We start from the raw sequence: 19,774 nt of genomic DNA, 5'->3' as shown, positions 1-19,774 counted from the left end.
CATTACCATCATCATCATTATTAGTTTACCATGACCATATTTAGCTTTCAGAACCCAAGTCCTCTACCCATCTGAATGAGAAATGCTATCTAGTACCCAGTTAGAAAGACTTTCTGCAAAGTAAAATTACTATTTAAACCTTCAAATGGCTAACATAAAAAGGCACAGAATAAAGTTTGTCATGGCTCTCCATAAATTCCCAGCAGCAGAAAGCCCAGGGGAACAAGAGGAGATGATTTGCCCTCGAGAATCTTTAATATTTTAAAAATAAAGAGTATCAGAAATATCTAGCTAAAACAAAGAAAGTATAAAGTGAGGAATATTCAGAAAGGCACTGTCCTTTCTATTGATGTCTGTCCTCTCTGACTCAGCTCACCATACACATAGCAAACCATAACTGGCCAAAAGCTTAAATTAATTAAATTAAATTAAACTTAAAATATGCTAGCATAGGGGTCCTTTGATCTCAATGTTCATTATATAAGAATTGTTACAATGTTACAAAGTAAAATCAGAAATTTTGCAAAAGATACAAAGCTTAATGGAATAAATAGTGCTCAAATCATACATAAAGCCATTAGAAGTTAGGGTGTAGCAAAGCAATAGAAACAAAGAATATTCAAGCATAATACAATAGACACTTGAGAAATGTTTAGATATCAAGAGATTGCTAAAAGGCCTTTGAAAAAACAAGTAAACTCCTCTAATATTTTTGTAAAAATGACCCTCTTCATAATCATGTGCCAAAAGTCGAAGGTAAACTAACTCAATTTTGTACCAGCATATCATTGACAAATTAGGTAAACAAATTTAACACTTTGTTTTTAGTTCATCCTACAAATTAACAGAGCTGTAACTATAATTTGCATTTTGTTAAAAATGAAAAATGTGTTTTTATGAATTATGGTAATATTTTCAAGATAAAGTACCAGTCAAATTTCCCCTCCTTCAGCCCCCTCTCCCATTTACAATGAAATTTTAGTCCCTGTTTGATGCGGATTTATCTACATGGCCTTTCAGGCTCTAATTATTACCAATAAGGCAGACTTCCAGGATTAGCATGAATTTTCAATCCATTCAGAAGAGAGCTTCTGGGAAAAGAACTTTCAGCACTACCACTAACAGGGAAACTTATTCATTGGATAAATCTTAATTGATCATTTGTGTTTCAAACCTACCAGAAAATGTAAAAATTATACAGTATTTCCTAGTTGGTATCTCATAAACAGTTCATAAATATTAGTGAATAGTTAGGTTTTCAAATACACTTTTTAACTAAAGCATTTTCTCATTAACATAATTTCAGAGATACTCTTAATCTTCAGTTGGTAGCAGTTCTGTAAAAGCTTTAATTGTACTTAAGATACTTAAGATTGATGAATTCGTTTCGAGACATGACCACCTCCTAAATGTCTGGGAGGCAGTAAAGCATTGTGGTTAAAAACATGAGCTTTGGAGTGTGACTGACCTGGGTTCCAGCTCTGGCTCCATTTACTAGCTGTGTAACCTGGGGCAAGTTATTTAACCTCTCTAAATCTCAGTTTCTTTATCTGTAAAATAAAGATAATAATAGTTTCTATTTCATGGGGTTGTTGTGAGGATTAAATGAGATAATGGCTTAGCACAATGCCTGGCACTTAGTATATGCTCAGCAACTTCTGGCTACCATGCTCTTTTATGAGCTTAAATTTTGAAGTAACACGTTCTCATGAAGATCTGTGATAATAAAATACATGTACCCAATGAAAGCGTATCTCGCCGCGACCCTCCTTACCCAGAACGACTCAGGAGACACGGACCCACGCAAGAGACTTTATTATCTGAAGGAGAGAGTGGCTGCCCCAGAAGTGGAAGTGGAGAAAGAGAGAGAGGGAGCAGCGGGACAGAGAGCAGAGAGCAGAGAGAGAGCAGCAGAGAGAGAGAGACAGAGACAGAGAGAGGCAGCAGCGTGGTGCCTTTTATTGTGGATCCGCTCGGCCTGCTGCTTTGGGGGAGGGTCGGGACGTTTAGAGATAAAGCCGGGTAAACCCAGGCAAGCCTCCGGCATAATTCTCACCGGCTTAAGTGCTTGGGACCATGGGGTAAATGGAGGATTAAATCACTATGTTCTTACACCCAAGACTTCTCTTATAAATTGCTTAAAATAAGTGAAATTAGAGGTTTTCACCTAGTCAACTAGTCAAAGTTATGGTCATGATTTCTTTCCATATATGTACGAGAAATTCCTTATTACTTTAGAAAGGGCAATTTCAAAGTTAAGAAGAAAACATCTGTATTTAAAGTATATAAACACTTGTAGTTAAAATACCTTGGATTTCATAACACCTTTGGTAAACGACTTTTAAAAACAACTTTGTAGGTATGTTTCCTAAAATTTAATCTACTGTGAAGTAGGTAAAGAGTATTATTCTCTTCCTTTAAAAAAGTAGATGTGAGGATATTTAGGGATTTGAAATATAGCAAAATGGGGACACAAATAAAGGTTCTGTAACTGCCAATCACTGCTACTCAGTGATATTAAACCTAGAAGCACATCATTCCCCAAAAGAGAGGTTCCAGTTAAGTCTTTATAGATCCCTTACCAGACTCTTCCAAGAAAGTCATATTAATCCATGATATTCAAAGAATCTATTCATTAGAATTATAAATGAAACATCTACTGGCTATCATTTTCAAGGGAATAGAACACAATGTAATCTGTTTCTGTGAAATACAGATGTACAAAATCAATTTTATGAATCAAAGAGCAGATAAGTAAAATTTTCCTAAAAGTTAAAATGTTAATTTTTAAAGTCTAATTTTAATGTAAAAGTTTTTTAATAACTATAAATTAACTACACCTGCAAAATCCAACTTCTTACCACTTCTTAAATATGTTTTAGGTATAATAGTTCCTTGGAAGCACCACAAAAAAGCTCTTGGCATGCTTAATTTTTAAAAATCATTGATTAGAGGTAGATAATAATTTGGGAACTTATTAATATAAAAATAGCCAATATTATAGGAACTGCTTGATTATTTTCAATAAAAAATATAATTTTAATAGAAAACTTTAACTGAGAATTAAAACATACAGCTCTACTCAGAGAAATTCAATTTTCCTAAGATGTCTTCCATCTGTCCTATCAACATATACTACCTGGAAGAGAATTATATGTACAATTATATATATATTATTCCATGGAAAAGAATCTTGATTTTCATAATAGTAATTAATTCAACTGAGAAGTTCTTGATGTGTGAAAAAAACCTTAGCGTTCATATTTTCCCTACATACACCACCCACCCCACCTACTCACCTTCACCTTGAACAAACAAGTTATTTTCATCAACTGCTTTCCAATTCAATATTTATGGATTTATAATCATTTTTATAGTACATATTTTTAAAACACAGTTTAGAAAAAGATATTATCACATACCTGTCCATCTATGTCAAATGCTAAGCAAGCTATACCATGTGTATGGACATCCTTTAGAACTGATACGGTCTGCACAGTGTATGAATCCCAAACACAGATGTAAGGTTCTTTCCCAACTTGTCCTGTTGCTACCAGTACTCGTTCAGGATGCAATGCAAGGCTGCCAAACAAACAAGCAAACAGAGTTAAAACTTGCTTATTGAACTTTACAACATTTGGTTTATATAATATTTTATATGCCAATGTGAAAATTAGACTTACCATTTTAAATAATTTGGATTTAAAATGACTTTTATAAAAATCCATGCTGAGAGTTACTAACTGAATAGTATATGTGATAAACAATTAATGATAGACTTCATAATCCCTGTAATATGATAAAATGCAAGTAAACTTCTCAAATATTTTCAATAGGGATCAACTTGAACCACAGCAACAAATTAGTAGCAACTGTACCAACCTACTATTTTTCTCATTTGGTATTCATTTGTTTTAAAGCCCTCTCTCCTATTTTACTTTTTACTGGATAAAGGTAGACCAAATCTTAATGTCTAAAACCAGCATTTGGTAGTACTCCTCTAATAACACTAATACTTATATTACAAATCCCCTTATTTTTTTGAGCTAAAATTAATAAATGTTATATAAGTTTCAGGTATACATTATAATTTGACATCTGCATTCATTACACAGTGATCACCACTAAAGACTAGTTACCATCCATCACTGTACATTTGACCTTCTTCATCTATTTCACTCACTCCTCAACCCCCTTTCTTTGTGATAATCACCAATCCGTTCTTTGCATCTATGAGTTAGTTTTTGTTTTGCTTTTTTTGTAAATTCCACACAGGAGTGAAACCATGTTGTTTGTGTCTTTCTCCTGACTCATTTCACTTAACATAATACCCTTAAGGAAAAATGGCAAGATTCCATTCTTTTTTATGGCTGAGTAGTATTCCATCATGTAAATATGCCATATTTTCTTTGTCCATTCCTTCATCAATGGACATTTAGGTTGTTTCCATATCTTGGCTACTGTAAAAAATGCTACTATGAACACTAGGATGCATGTATCTTTTTCAAATTAGTGTTTTTATGTTGTTTGGATAAATACTCTGAGGTAGAATTGCTGGATCATATGGTAGTTCTATTCTTAATTTTTTGTTTTCCATAGAGGCTGCACCAGCTTTCATTCCCACCAACAGTGTATGAGGGTTCCCTTTTCTACACATCCTCAACAACACTTGTTATTTCTTGTCTTGTTGACAATCTAACTGATGTAGGGCAATATTTCATTGTGAGTTTGATTTGCATTTCCCTAATAATTAATGATGTTGACCATCTTTTCATGTGCCTGTTGGCTATCTGTATGTCTTCTTTGGAAAGATCTATTTTCAGATCCTTTTCCCATTTTTTATTTGGGTTTTTTTTACTGTTGTTAAGTTGCATGAGTTCTTTATCTAGTTTGGATATTAACCCTTTGTTGGACATATGATTTGCAAATATCTTTCATTTTGATGATTTCCTTTGCCATGTACAAGTTTTGTTTTATATAGTCCCATCTGTTTACTTTAGCTTTTGTTTTCCCTGCTTTTCCCTTCCACAAAAACATTACTAAGACCAGTGTGAAGGAGCTTACTACCAAGGTTTTCTTCTAGGAATTTTATGACTTCAGGTCTGACATTCAAGTATTTAGTCCATTTTTGTGTATGGTGTAAGGTGGTGGTATAGTTTCATTCTTTTGCATGTGGCTGTCTAGTTTTCCCAACATTGTTTATTGAAAGACTATTCTTTCTCCACTGTATGTTCTTGGTTCCTTTGTCACAAATTAATTGCTGACATATATATGTGTGGGTTTATCTCTGGGCTCTCAATTCTGTCCCACTGATCTACTTGTCTGTTTTTAGCCAGTACCATACTGTTTTTATTATGATAGCACAAATCCTATTTTAAGAAACAGAAAGATCACCCATAATTCACCGTAAGTAATTTGTGAGACTTTAAAAACAAGACAAAGACTTAATAGTTGGTAATGGTTAATGTACACCAGCAAAGGCAATGAATGTAATTTTCTTGTTGATAAATTTTTCTACAAGTAGATTTAAATGATCAGATTTGCCTTAAGAAAGGAAAACAATCACTTCTGTCATCAGGGTAGAGGATGAACTAAAAGAGGGAAAAGTTAGGAGTATATTAAAACAGAACTGATTGGAGGTAGGAACTAAAGGAAAGGGAGCGATCCAAGATGACTCCTGGGTTTTTGGGTTCAGTACCTATTGCTCCACTTTAAAGCCAGAGTGATCGTTCAAAACAATACAAATTTGACCTCATCATTCATCTGGTTAAGTAGCTTCCTATTAAAATTAGAATAAAAACCGAACTATATAATATGGCACTTACAAGGCTCTGCAAGACATGCCCTTGCTTACTTCACAAACCTCAAGTTCAACTATTCCCTTTTTCACTACCCTCCAGCCACACTGGCCTTTCTGTCCCTTGAAAAGGCCAAGCTTATTATGATGCTCTTAAAGTCTTTGCCTATACTGATCTCCAAAATCTTGCTTTATTCACATCATTCATGCTTCAGGTCAAATGTAATTGCTTAGAGAAACCTAAACTAACTACCCCTAGTCATCCCAATATATTCTATCCCATTAACCTATTTTATTTGTAATAGTTAACACTATCTAAAATTACCATTATGCATTTATTATCTTACCCTCTTCTACTACAATGTATTCCATTAGGACAGAGACTTCTTTTTGTTCGTATTATACCTTAAGCATCTAGAACAATGACTAGCACACAGCAGATATTCAATCAGTATTTATTAAATGCATTTCTAAAAGAGCTGTTGGTGTTAAAAGAAGTTTTTTGAATGAAATGATCCTTGATTAAAAAAAAATCTAATGTATAGTTTTTTGTTCCTGTATCATTATTTGTAACTATATAGCCAAACTAAGTGTCCAACATTTAAGAAAAGGTAAAATAATTATGAAACACTATCATGCTGTCATTAAAATATGTATGGGGATTTTTCATAATACTGGGGAAAACTTAGGTTATAATGTTAAATAAAAGGCACAGAATCCAAAATCTTACAGTGCAACTTCAGCTACTTAAGAATACATGTATCAGACACAATTTGCTAAAAGTCATGCAAGAAGAAATAGATGATCTAAACAGTCCTGTATCTATTAAAGAAATTGAATCAATAATTAACAACCTTCCAAAACAGTAAGTACCAGACCCAGATGGGTTCACCAGTAAATTCTACCAAACATTTTAGGAAGAAATTATACCAATTCTCTACAATCTCTTTCAGATGATAGAAGCAGAGGGTATACTTCCTAACTCATCTATGAGGCTAGCATTATCCTAATACCCAAACCAGACAAAGACATTACAAGAAAAGAAAACTACAGACCAAAATCTCTCATGACTCTTCAACAAAATATTAGCAAACTGAATACAAAGAAATATGAAAGAATTACATACCATGATCAAATAGGATTTATCCCAGGAATGATTTAAGAATCAATATAATCCATAATATATAAAGAGTAAAAAAGAAAAACTACATATCATGGTTTTTTAAATGCAATTAAACCAGGAGATGCAGAAAAAGCATCTGACAAAACTACAACACCCATTCATGATAAAAACGCTCAGAAACAAGGAATACAGGGGAATACAACTAGGAATACAACTTGATAAAGAGTATGTACAAAAAAACTACAGCTAAGATAGTATCTCATGGTGACAAACCCTAAGCTTTCCCATTATAATCAAGCACAAGTCAAGACTGTCCCCTCTCATCACTCTTTTCAGCATTGTGATGGAACTCCTTGCTACTGCAATTCAGCAAGGAAAAGAAAACATACCTAATGGGAAGGGAGACATAAAAATGTTTTTGTTTACCAATGACATGATTGTCTATGTAGAAAATCTGAGTCAGCAAAAATAAAACAAAAACAAAAAAGGAGATAATAAGTGATTATAGCAAAGTTGCAGGATAAGGTTAATATGCCATAGTCAATTGCTTTCCTATGTACTTACAATGAACAAATGGGATTTAAAATTAAGAACACAATACCATTTACATTAGCACCAAAAACACACTACATATGTCCAGTATCCATAACTATGACCTCTCCCTTTCTTGGGCTCCATCAAGGGTTGACACCATCCACACTTTGGCAATGATACAATCCAGAATTCTCACCTCATATTCAAAACGTTTCTTTGCTTTATCTCTATATTCCCCAACCTCTGAATTAAAATAAAATCAGATATTCTCCCCCTGATAGTCAAGACCAAGGTAACTTACAGGGTGAAATCTGAGTTAACATCTCTTAAAATCATAATCTTTTGTTTGCCAATCCAGCATTATAAGCTATCTATCCCAGAAAAAAAAAAATAAGAATTTTGTGTTTTTTTATGATGAATTGAGCCTGTCTATGACCTCCAAAATAGCTAGAACCAGGGTGTGATGCCCATCTTCATTCCCATGCCTATCCCCTCATTCCAGCAGTCAAGGAATAATTTAGCGTTTTTCTCTCATACTATTTCAGATGGATATGCATGCCAGTGTTAGAAGGCACGCACTATATTTCACTTAACCTTTTAATAATCCAATCTACGTTTAAGTTACATTGGCCAACAGAGAGTGACATTGTAAACAGAAAATCCAGAAGCTATTAAGAATTTTATGCCACTTCTTGCTGTCTTTGACCAATATGGTAATGCTATGTGTCACCATATAATTAGAATAGATACCACTGTAGTCAAGGCAGCTTGTTTACAGTGGCTGGGAGTAACCCCATGCCAGTCCTACGGTGTCTCAGAATACTGATCCATATTGAGGACACTTGCTGAAAGAGAAGCCAGTCAGCTGTTATGCTTCATGCTTGGTTAATGGCTACATCTCCAGCCCCACAAAATACAGTATCCCAGTCACTACCTTGACCTGACTGAACCCGAACCTCAGATGCTTTTTCATCTGTCCATGAAAATATATCCACTTTAGAATTTTGTAGGGTGGGGATGATCTGTCCTTTTGATGGGCATTTATATGCCCCATTAACTATTAACATATTAACATATTGGATATTTGGTCTATTTCTTTCTACAGATTCTGGCTCCAAAATGGAAATTAATGGACAATCTTGGGCTTTCCATGATTTAAATCACTCAGCCAACGGTTATGATTGTTCCGTGAGTCTGCTGAAATCATCACTTGGGGCAGTAGGTTACACCTCACTTGACATCATCTAGGACTGTCTTGCCAATGGGTTTTAGCCCCGGGCAAGTTCACCATGGATTCAATGTGACCAAAGAAATGACAGTAGAGTCTTTCGGGCTTTCCACCAACTTTCCGCCAGGTGGGGTTTCAACTGAGGAGGGGCTGATGCCCCCGGCACAGGCAGGGCCTCCACCCCCACCCATTCGTCAATCCCCTCCTCCATTTCTGGGGCTGATGGCTCCACTACATCCTTCACCTGCCCCACGGCACCTGGCAGCCTGCGCTCTCATCCTGCTGCTTGTGCTGCTTCTTCTCGGGCCGCTGCTCCTTCTTGTGCTGTTTCCTTCTGAGCTACCACAACATTCTTTACCATTTCCACAGCACTTCGCAGTGACACCATTTCAGCCACCAATAACCACTGGGGACACTTGAATGCCTCCGCATCCATAGGCACAGCCCACTGAAACACTCCTCCCTGAGGGCAGCCTGTTCTTTTTCCTTGGTCAACAATAAATCCTGTCGACTATTGCCAATTGTCTTGACAGTGGGTTTCAGCCCGGGGCAAGTTCACTGTGGATTCAGTGAAACTGAGGAATGACAACGGAACGTTCTTGGGTGAAAGGGTTTATTACTCAGCTTGTTCTCTGGACCACAGGTCAGCACTGGAATTACGTCTGCATCCAGCAGTCTGCAGGTCTGTAATCCTCCTTGTCTCTGCCTCCACCCAGAGCACTAAGCAGAGCTCTTTATACAGTGACTCTGTCAATAATAGCTCGTGGCCTACAGTAGCCTAGCAGCAGGCCTGTTACATCATCAAGTAGTTTAGGTTCAGGTGAAGATCCTGACCATACGAACCGTCACTTTATCCAAAAGCATGCACATAATTTTGCCTATTAAGTGAAATTTCCAGGTCCCCAATGAGTGGGCATTTTTCTGGAATGATGATGCAAGATATCTGCCTTTTAGTGTTTTTAGCCCCTGATGATACTGAGCAGACCCATTAATAGAAAAAACATACTAAAGTTTGCTATTTTGGGTAATCTCCAAAAGGGATGTACAGCATTGAAGGATGTTAGACAAGAGGCCCAAAGTTTATAAAGGGATTTCAATACTTGGCAAATTATCCACTTTGTTATATAATGCATAATAGCAAATGAATAAATCTGCTTAGGTCCTGAGCTTCTTCAGGTAGACTTCCCGGCCTACTAGCTAAACATAGATTACTACTATATCTAGAGAAGTGGTTTGCCATCCTGACTGCATATCAAACCATCTGTGAAGCTCAAAAATTAAAAACAGAACAACAAAAAGCTATACCTGAGATCCAACCTAAACAAATTAAATCAAAATTTCTAGGGATGAGACTCAGTCATTGTTGGTTTTACTCTGTATACTTTGTTTTTAAATTTTCCAAGTGATTCTAATATGCAGCCAGGGTTGAGACTCAAAAATCTAGAGGAGTGGTTCCCAACTGTAGAATATAGCAATATCACCTAGAGGTGACTGAAATGGATTCCTGGGTCCTGTGCCTACAGTTTCTGATTAGGTCTGTACGGAGAAGCCTGAAAACTGGTGTTTCGAGTTTCCAGGTGATACTAATACTACTGGTCAAAGAACTGCACTTTGAAAACTGCTGATCCGGAGTGTGCTTTTCAAACTTCTGTATGCTTACAAATTTCCTGAGAATGTTGTTAAAATGCACAGTCTAATTCAGCAGGTCTGGAGTGGGGTTTGAGCTGTAACTAGTTCACAGGTGATGCTTGGGCTGCCGGTTAAGGACCACACCTTTGGACAGCAAAGATCTAAAGCTACTAGCCATGCAACAAATCCAGAAGGTGGCCAGTTTTGTATGTTAAAAATGCATGACTTATTTTGACTTCTTCCTGCTTCACCCATTCCCCTAATCACCTGGACACACACAATCGCCTGGAGAGTCTTGGAATTACAATGTAATAATTACAAAACAGCTACCATCACCATTAAGGTGAAGCACTCCTCACCTTTCTTGATAGAGTTGATCACTACCTTCTCCCTGAAAGACTCTTTCATGACTCCACACTTGGTTCTCCTTCTGCCTCTCTGGCCACATTTTTGTCATTCATTTTCATCTCTTCTTCATTTAAATGTTGGAGTGCTATAGAAATCCATTTCTTTTAGATCCTTTCTCTATACTCACTCCCTCAGTGATCTTAGCCAAGTTAATGGCTTTAAATAATCTGTATTCTGATAACATCTAAATTTGTACCAGCTCAGCCGGCTTGCCTGAATTATAAACACTTATGTTCAACTGCCTAATTTACAACCCCATTTGGTTATGTATTAGTATCTCAAATGGAACACTTCAAACACAGAGTTCATGATCCTCTCTTTCTCCCTAACAGAAACCTTGTTCTTCCCAATCTTGCCTAATTCAGTAATTGGCAACTCCATTCTTTCAGTTGTTCTGGCCCAAAACTGCAATCATCACTGACTTTTCTTTTCTGTCACAATTTATACCTGATCCATCAGTAAATCATGCTGCCTTTATCTTGAAAATACATCTTACCCTTTCTCATTAATTTCAGTGTTAACACTCTGGTCCAAGCCCCTAATATCTCTCTTTTTTTATTTTTAATTTTGGTATCATTAATATACAATTACAAAAGCAACACTGTGGTCATTAGATTCCCCCATTATCAAGTCCCCACCACATACCCCATTACAGTCACTGTTCATCAGCGTAGTAAGATGCTATAGAATCACTACTTGTCTTCTCTGTACTATACCTTCCCTGTACCCCCACCCCCCACATTATGTGCGCTAATCATAATACCTCTTTTTCCCTTATCCCTCCCTTCCCACCCATCCTCTACAGTCCCTTTCCCTTTGGTAACTATTAGTCCATTCTTGGGTTCTGTGAGTCTGCTGCTGTTTTGTTCCTTCACCTTTTTCTTTGTTCTTATACTCCACAGATGAGTGAAATCATTTCATACTTGTCTTTCTCTGCCTGGCTTATTTCACTGAGCATAATACCCTCTAGCTCCATCCATGTTATTGCAAATGGTAGGATTTGATTTCTTCTGATGGCTGAATAATATTCCATTGTGTATATGTACCACATCATCTTTATCCATTCAACTACTGATGGACACTTAGGTTGTTTCCATTTCTTGGCTATTGTAAATAGTGCTGCGATAAACATTGGGGTGCATATGTCTTTTTCATACTGGGCTCCTGCATTCTTAGGGTAAATTCCTAGGAGTGGGATTCCTGGGTCAAATGGTATTTCTATTTTGAGTTTTTTGAGGAACCTCCATACTGCTTTCCACGGCTGAACTAATTTACATTCCCACCAGCTGTGTAGGAGGGTTCCCCTTTCTCCACATCCTCGCCAACATTTGTTGTTGTTTGTCTTTCGGATGGTGGCCATCCTATCTGGTGTGAGGTGATATCTCATTGTGGTTTTAATTTGCATTCTCTAATAATTAGGGATGTGGAGCATCTTTTCATGTACCTGTTGGCCATCTGAATTTCTTCTTTGGAGAACTGTCTGTTCAGCAACTCTGCCCATTTTTTAATTGGATTATTTGCTTTTAGTTTGTTGAGGGGCATGAGCTCTTTGTATATTTTGGATGTCAACCCGTTATCAGATATGTAATTTATGAATATATTCTCCCATACTGTAGGATGTCTTGTTGTTCTACTGATGGTGTTCTTTGCTGTACAGAAGCTTTTTTGTTTGATATAGTCCCACTTGTTCATTTTTGCTTTTGTTTCCCTTGCCCGGAGAGATATGTTCATGAAGAAGTTGCTCATCTTTATATTCAAGAGAGTTTTGCCTACGTTTTCTTCTAAGAGTTTTATGGTTCATGACTTACATTCAGGTCTTTGATCCATTTCGAGTTTACTTTTGTGTATGGAGCTAGACAGTAATCCAGTTTCATTCTCTTACATGTAGTTGTCCAGTTTTGCCAACACCAGCTGTTGAAGAGGCTCTCATTTCCCCTTGTATGTCCATGGCTCCTTTATCATATATTAATTGACCATATATGTTTGGGTTAATATCTGGGCTCTCTATTCTGTTCCACTGGTCTGTGGCTCTGTTTTTGTGCCAGTACCAAATTGTCTTGATTACTGTGGCTTTGTAGTAGAGCTTAAAGTTGGGAAGTGAGATCCCTCCTGCTTTATTCTTCCTTCTCAGGATTGCTTTGGCTATTCGGGGTTTTTGTGGGTCCATATGAATTTTAGAACTATTTGTTCAGTTTGTTGAAGAATGCTGTCAGTATTTTCATAGGGATTGCATTGAATCTGTAGATTGCTTTAGGCAGGATGGCCATTTTGACAATATTAATTCTTCCTACCCAAGAGCATGGAATGAATTTCCATTTATTAGTGTCCTCTTTAATTTATCTTAAGAGTGTCTTATAATTTTCAGGGTATAGGTCTTTCACTTCCTTGGTTAGGTTTATTCCTAGGTATTTTATCTTTTTGATGCAATTGTGAATGGAATTGCTTTCCTGATTTCTCTTTCTGCCAATTCATTGTTAGTGTACAGGAATGCAACAGATTTCTGTGTATTAATTTTGTATCCTGCAACTTTGCTGAATTCAGATATTAGTTCTAGTAGTTTTAGAGTGGAGTCTTTAGGGTTTTCTATGTACAATATCATGTCATCTGCAAAGAGTGACAATTTGACTTCTTCCTTACCAATCTGGATGCCTTTTATTTCTTTGTGTTGTCTGATTGCCGTGGCTAGGACCTCCAGTACTATGTTGAATAAAAGTGGGGAGAGTGCAAGCCCCTAATATCCCTTGACTGGATACTTGCAACAGTCTTCTAACTGGTCTTTCTGCTTCCATCCTGCCCCTCTTACTGCATCTGTTATCAATCTAGGAGCCACACTGACCTTGTTAAAAGATTCAAATTATATCACGAATTTAATTAAACTGTTCCAATAACTTCCAATCTCAGACGGAAAGGTTAAATTCCTCTCAGTAGCCTATAAAGGCCTACATAACACCGCCATTACTCCTTCACACCTCATTTCTCATTCTTTCACCCAAAATCACTATTCTCTGGTCATACCAACTTTCTAACTGTTCCTCAAATACACCAGGCATTCCACTTTAGGGCTTTTGCACTTGATAGTCCCTTTGCCTGAAATGTCCTTCCCTCACATATCCACATAGCACATTACCTCACCTACAAGTCTTTATTTCAAGTGTTACCCTTATTCTTTACAGTAAAGTCTTTCTGGCCACCCTAACTAAATACGTATTTAACCTCTTCCCAACGGTATCAATCTCATTTTAGGGCTAACAACAGCCCCTGGCAAATAATAAGTGCTCAATAAATATTTGCTGGAAGAATAAGTAAACCATGAAACACTTATTTCTACACTCATGTGTGTCTTAGATACCACTTAAGAAAGTGTCTTAAGAAGGTGTGACCAACTGTAGAAAAGAATGATGATAAATCAAAGAAGATGGGAACAAAGAATTGACCACTAGATATGGAAATGTGGAGGTCACTAGTGATCTTGGCAAGAGCTGTTTCGGTGAAATAGAGCCAAGACTGGATGGGAGAAAAAGAACTCGAGATAGTGAGTACAAACACCACTTTCAGGTAAACTTTCTGAACACAAGACCACTATATATATTGACGTTACCTCGTCCCAAAATGCTTTACCTTCGCTCATTTCTTCTGACGACTATTTGTTCCTTTTCCTCAAAGACCTAGCTTAGGTATTATAGTCACTAGCAAACACTAGCGTGAACTGTTAAGTTCCCATGTACATACCATATCACATTCACTAGTGCTATCCCTTGTACACATAGCAGCCTAAATCATTCCTTGACTGACAGTGTCTATAATGTGCTGAATACTCAAAGGTGTTCAGGAGTCTTGCACAAAGCCAATGCTCAGTAAATATAGGTATCCCCCATTTTTTGGAAGTTTGTGTCACAACACTTCAGTTTTATAAAAGACCTACATTAGTAACTGTTTTCACTACCTGAAGCAAATCTGAAGGATTTTCACTTTTACAAAAAGAGGTGAAAATAGCATTCAGTGTTTGTTTTGCAGTGACCCATTATAGAAGCAGCACACACCTTCAGCAGCAAGAGTGGCCCCACTAAGCTCCTTCCCCAGGGACCACACTCAGCATCAAGCCGCCATAGCTTTGAACTGTGTGAGCATCTGTGCTCTATCTCTATTTTGTTCCATTAGCAAGATATGTTGTAAAGTATCAAAAAAGCTTGGGAGAGGTTATTTTTTGGGTTGTGGAAAGCTCAAACATTTCTTATATGAATTAATGGTAATTGTTTCTTCACTTTATGCTATTTCCACTTCCAAAAGGTTTCATGGGAACACTCTACTTTCAGATAGTGGGGCAAACCTGTATCTCTTTAATGTGTGAAAAAGGCCTTGAAAGAACAGCTAAATTCTTAATAGCTTCTAAGAATAATTTATCATTCCATGTTTTCCTTAATTTATGTCCAAATACATTTTATTAGTTATTTGCATATTTGATGAGATATTATACAACAAGGATAATAGTTATCATAATGCAAATCTAAAAATTTGACTTTTCCCTAAGTAAACAACAAAGATACACTTAATGTATATTTATGACAATTTGGATAATTCCTACCTTCCTCTGAAAACACCTAATTTTATCCCTTAAACTATGCAGTATTTGAAGAACAAATGACCATCAGTATTTTGATATCCAGACATAAAATGAACTCTTATAGAATAAAATCATTACATAGTTTGTGAAAGTTAAGCTCACCTAATTCTAGTTACTTAAACACATGGGCATTTTACTAAATCTGTTTGTATTCTAATACTTTCTAAAGTACTACTTTTAGGTGTTACACATGCTTAAGAAAATTCTGGTATCAGGTTTGAGATGAGAGCTTATACCCACTTCTCAAACTGTTTATGTTAAGAATTCTAGGTATACAGGATTTAGGATACAGATTCCAAGTGTGCTTCCCAAACAGAATCATGTGGGGCCCTTTTTACAAACCAGATAGGCCCTAAACCCAGAGGATTCTGACTTAGGGCATCTGAGGAAAAGGCTAGAAAATGGCAAAAAGCTCCTTAAAAGACTCTGATGATCAGCCAGGTTTGGGAACTATTGACCACATATCTGGAAACATTAAACAGACAATAGTATGTTAGCAGTAATTCCTGCCAGACCTTAAAAAGTTGCTACCCTGAACCCATACAAAACACAAAAAGTACTGATTCACCATGGATTCATCATACATTCTGAATTGCTTTTCCAACCACAATTTTGACTTGTACGGAATAAATCAAGCTTTCATACCATAAATACAGAGCTGCTAAGAGCATTTTTATTAGATGATGGTGAGGTTTGATCAGTTGTTTCTTAAGAACACCTCCTACCACAACTGAATAAAAGTGCTATTACAACTTTGAATTCTTCTAAAGAAAAAAAAAGTTGTATTATACATAGATGCAATGAATAATTATTATTCTAATCTACAACTATATGATATGGTATACTTCTCAAAGTATTTCAGATGCATAATATCTTTTAAGCTCATCACCAGCTTGTGAGATACTTTCACCAAGTTTAGAAAAAAAAATTCTGTACCTACAAAGTACATAAACAATGGGCTCAAGCAATTTAATGTAGAGGTTCACTGGCATAAGAGAAACTGAGTCAAGTCCCAAAGTACACCAAACTAACTATATTCCAACAATGGTCTTGACTGGTGATAAATTATTTGAAAACTGTCCATAATACCTACTGCTTCAGGGACAAACTTGTCAAGAACATGTTAATGGGCAGTAACCAGAAAAAAATTTTAAAGTTATTGCATCCTTTGGGAAGACAACTGGCAAAAGTTTCAAAATACAGACCCAGCTATAGATGGGCACCTTATACTAAAACTGGTAGTAGCCTAGTATCTTTTATCTTAGTTTTAAACCTAAAATAAACACCTAGCAACTAGAGAATTTTATCATACCTCTTGAGACACAGAAAAAAACATTAAGAAAAAGTGACCCAGAAATTCTTATATTATTTCTGATAGTGAAACTGATTTCTATATAAATCAGTAGTACTGAAATAAATACAAAGGATAAATTGCTAGAGAAGTATATACAGATACATGGCAAAAAGAAATGAGACAACTATAAGCAACACAAACAGTAAGAAGACAAATCATGTGGCAGATGTAGTAAAATGAGAGACTGGTCATGATTCAGTCTTTAAAAACTAACACAGTATCTACATTTTCAAAGCCTCAGGACACTGATCTGCTCCTTCCGGCATAGTCTTAGCCCCAGAGACCAAATCATATTTGACCAGTTTTATCTAAGTTTCAAGTAAATATGTAAACAAAACGGCAGATAAAAACAGCATGACTTTTTATTTACTAAGGATAACATTTTAACCACCTTGTTTTCCGCCATGCAATCGCTATGAATACTACATTTTCTGCTGTGATATAATTGGAAAATTACTGGAGTAGCTTTCTACACTTATAGTTCAAACACTGAACTGAAAAAATGGGAAGGTTTGAACATGTGTCTGATCTTTTTCACTAACAAGAATGATCTCTGTCATTAGTGTTTGAAATAAAATCTCCAGAGCTTTTCGACAGATTTCTAAATTACATTCTTAGTACTGTTAAATTTGTGTCACAAATTTCAAGATGCTTTGTGATTCAGATTTTACTACCCCACTACAAGTTTTCAGGAACCCTTTTACTTATGTTAAGGATGAATCATTTGCATAAAATCATAAGCATGTATCCAATTACAGCAAAAATCAGACTAAGTTATCACTTTGAAATATTAAGATATATGTATCTTACATAAGATATATACCAAAAGAAGGCAAAAGCATGCCTTACGGTTTACGGAAACACAATTGTAAAAATGCAAGCAGTGTGACATAAAATATAGCTGTAAAAATAAACAAAACAAAATTTACCCCATCAAATAAATCATTTCTAATTTCGGAAGGCCTTACCACCATGCTGCTCTCCACCACCAAGGAGTGAAAGGAAGTGTACCTCCAGAAGACCTCAAAATCCTTCTCTCCTACCCCACCTGCTGAATTCAACCTAACAGACTGCACATCTGGAGGAGGGCTTCTAGCCCCTCTGGTAAAGCTACTATCCCCTGCACTGTGGGAGACCTAACACATAGAAAAGGGAGAAAACTGGAAAGGATTAGGGACAAAGACAAAGAACTGTGGTAAATTCTGCTCCTGGGGTGAACAACAAACAAATGAACTAAAACAGCACCTCATTCCCTATTCCACCTCAGTTCTGCCTCTGCTTATCTTTATTCCATCCATTTTGCACTACCTTCTGTTCATCCTAGGCCTTCTTTTCTTTCTTACAAATCCGATGGACAGAAATGCAAAACAGAAGAACTTTGTTATTTACGGAGCTTAAGAACCAGAGATTCTAGCCTACAACACATCAAACCAAAGACAGTGGATTTGAAATGCTCACTTTAAATGCTGTGGAACATAAACAAGGGAATAAAACTGAGTCACCAAATCCAATCACAGTCTCTGTTAAAAACCTAGAAGCTGCATACACATTCTCGAAATGTTTTTAAATATATTTTCCTACTGTCTAGGCAAAAATGCTGTGCTTGAGGCAATAGTCAAAGGCCTAGAATAATTTCTGCAGCTTTTAACTTTGCCACAATTGTTTTATTGTGACACAGACTGAAAATTACATTTCAAACATACCGCTAATATGTAAAAAAAAAATGCTGGCACCAACTCTCAAGATTCCGCCCAAAGAATTAAAATGACAAAAAAAAAGTGAAAGAAAGTAAGCATATTTAATATTACTTTAATGAAGAGGAAACAAGAGAATTGGAAATCGGTGGAATTATTTTTAGCAGCTTCTTCAGATAAAACTTACCCCCAAACTGCCTTTAAGGTGTGCAAATTTTAATGTCCAATGAATTGCCTGCAGGTTGCCGGGCTTTCTTTTCTCTGCTGGCAAGAGCAGGCAGTGAAAGCTGAACTAATGATAGGGCAAAAAGGTGAGTGCCCTCCAGGATGCCACCTAGGCGCGCTCCCCGGGACCAGCCTACAGCTTGCGGTACTTTGATCACTTTTCTATTAGGGAAAGGATTTCCCCCTGACGCTTTAATAATTCGTTTAATAAGAAATCTCTGATGACACTTAAAGGAGTAAATTGCTACCAAAACCAAACAAAACCAGTCACCCTTTTTGCAGCTTTTGGTGGAGGGAGAAGGGTACAAAGCCATAAAGCCGAGCGCGAGGGGATCCGCGAACTTAGTCTTCACGCACTGACCCGAGGGAGAGGCTGGAACGCCAAGATGCGGTCAGCGTCTGCCGGGGGTGGGAGGGTGGATTCTGCACAAAGCAGCTGCGGGTTTCTCTGGGGCGATGCTCCCGGCAGGAGGACAGGCCGGCGCAAACTCCGCGCGCGGCTCGCGCGGGTGACGGCGGCGGCTCCTGCCCCCCGTACCTGATGATGTCGTCGCTGTGGCCCCGGTAGAACTTCTGCCGATGCTCCCGCGGGCTGTACACCACGCCGACGCCCGCCACGAAGTACACGATCTCCTTGGCCGCCGTGTAGTAGAGGTTGTTGCGGCACTGGTGGCCCCGGTAGCCGTACACCCACTCGAGCCGCAGGTGGCAGTTCGGGGCGCTCCGGGCCGCCATGTCGGGGCGCCCGCCCCGCCGCTCTGGCTCGGGCCCGCGGCGGCAGCCGGGAGAAGAGGGCCCTCCCGCCGGCGGCCGTAGCTTCCCGCCTGCCGTGTCCTCTACGCAGCGCCGGGCAGGTGCATGTCGCCTCTCCCGGCCGCCGCCGCCTCAGCCCACGGGCGGGAGGCGAGCGATCGCCTCGCCGAACATGCTGAGCGCAGCGGGAGCCGCCGGCTGTCAAGCGGGGTGCCGCGCGCCCTTCGCCGGCCTCGGCGCGCCCGCTCTCAGCCCGCGGCCCCGAGCCTCCCGCCCGCACCCAGTCTTCAGCAGCTGCCGCGCACCGCGGCCCCAGAACGGGTCGCCGGCGGCGCTCGCGCCCCGCCGCGGCCTCGTCCACAGTGCAGCAGGCGCGCGCCGCGCGTCCCCGAGCCTAGAGAAGCGGCG

The 19,774-nt window shown here is 38.0% G+C and overlaps 1 protein-coding gene across 7 annotated transcripts in view; it reads right to left on the bottom strand.

Annotated features, from left to right (window-relative positions):
* Positions 1-19,498, bottom strand: part of EML5 (EMAP like 5) — a 131,010-nt gene extending 111,512 nt beyond the window's left edge. For 5 of the 7 annotated variants that reach the window (XR_012133726.1, XR_012133727.1, XM_073242007.1 and 2 more), the window contains exons 1-2: positions 18,975-19,498; positions 3,423-3,582 (exon numbers count right to left, since the gene is read on the bottom strand). Coding sequence is in view for 5 of the 7 variants with exons in the window: in XM_073242007.1 (XP_073098108.1) it covers positions 3,423-3,582; positions 18,975-19,348 (534 nt within the window). In the remaining 2 variants the exon portion in view is untranslated. The remainder of the gene's footprint in view (positions 1-3,422; positions 3,583-18,974) is intronic. The other 2 variants (XM_036991886.2, XM_036991887.2) reach the window with 1 other exon arrangement.
* Positions 19,499-19,774: the final 276 nt, after the last annotated feature.

The sequence above is a fragment of the Manis javanica genome, chromosome 8 (assembly GCF_040802235.1).
Source record: "Manis javanica isolate MJ-LG chromosome 8, MJ_LKY, whole genome shotgun sequence".
NCBI classification, from domain to species: Eukaryota; Metazoa; Chordata; class Mammalia; order Pholidota; family Manidae; genus Manis; species Manis javanica.
This window is presented reverse-complemented; position numbering and strand designations above follow the sequence as displayed.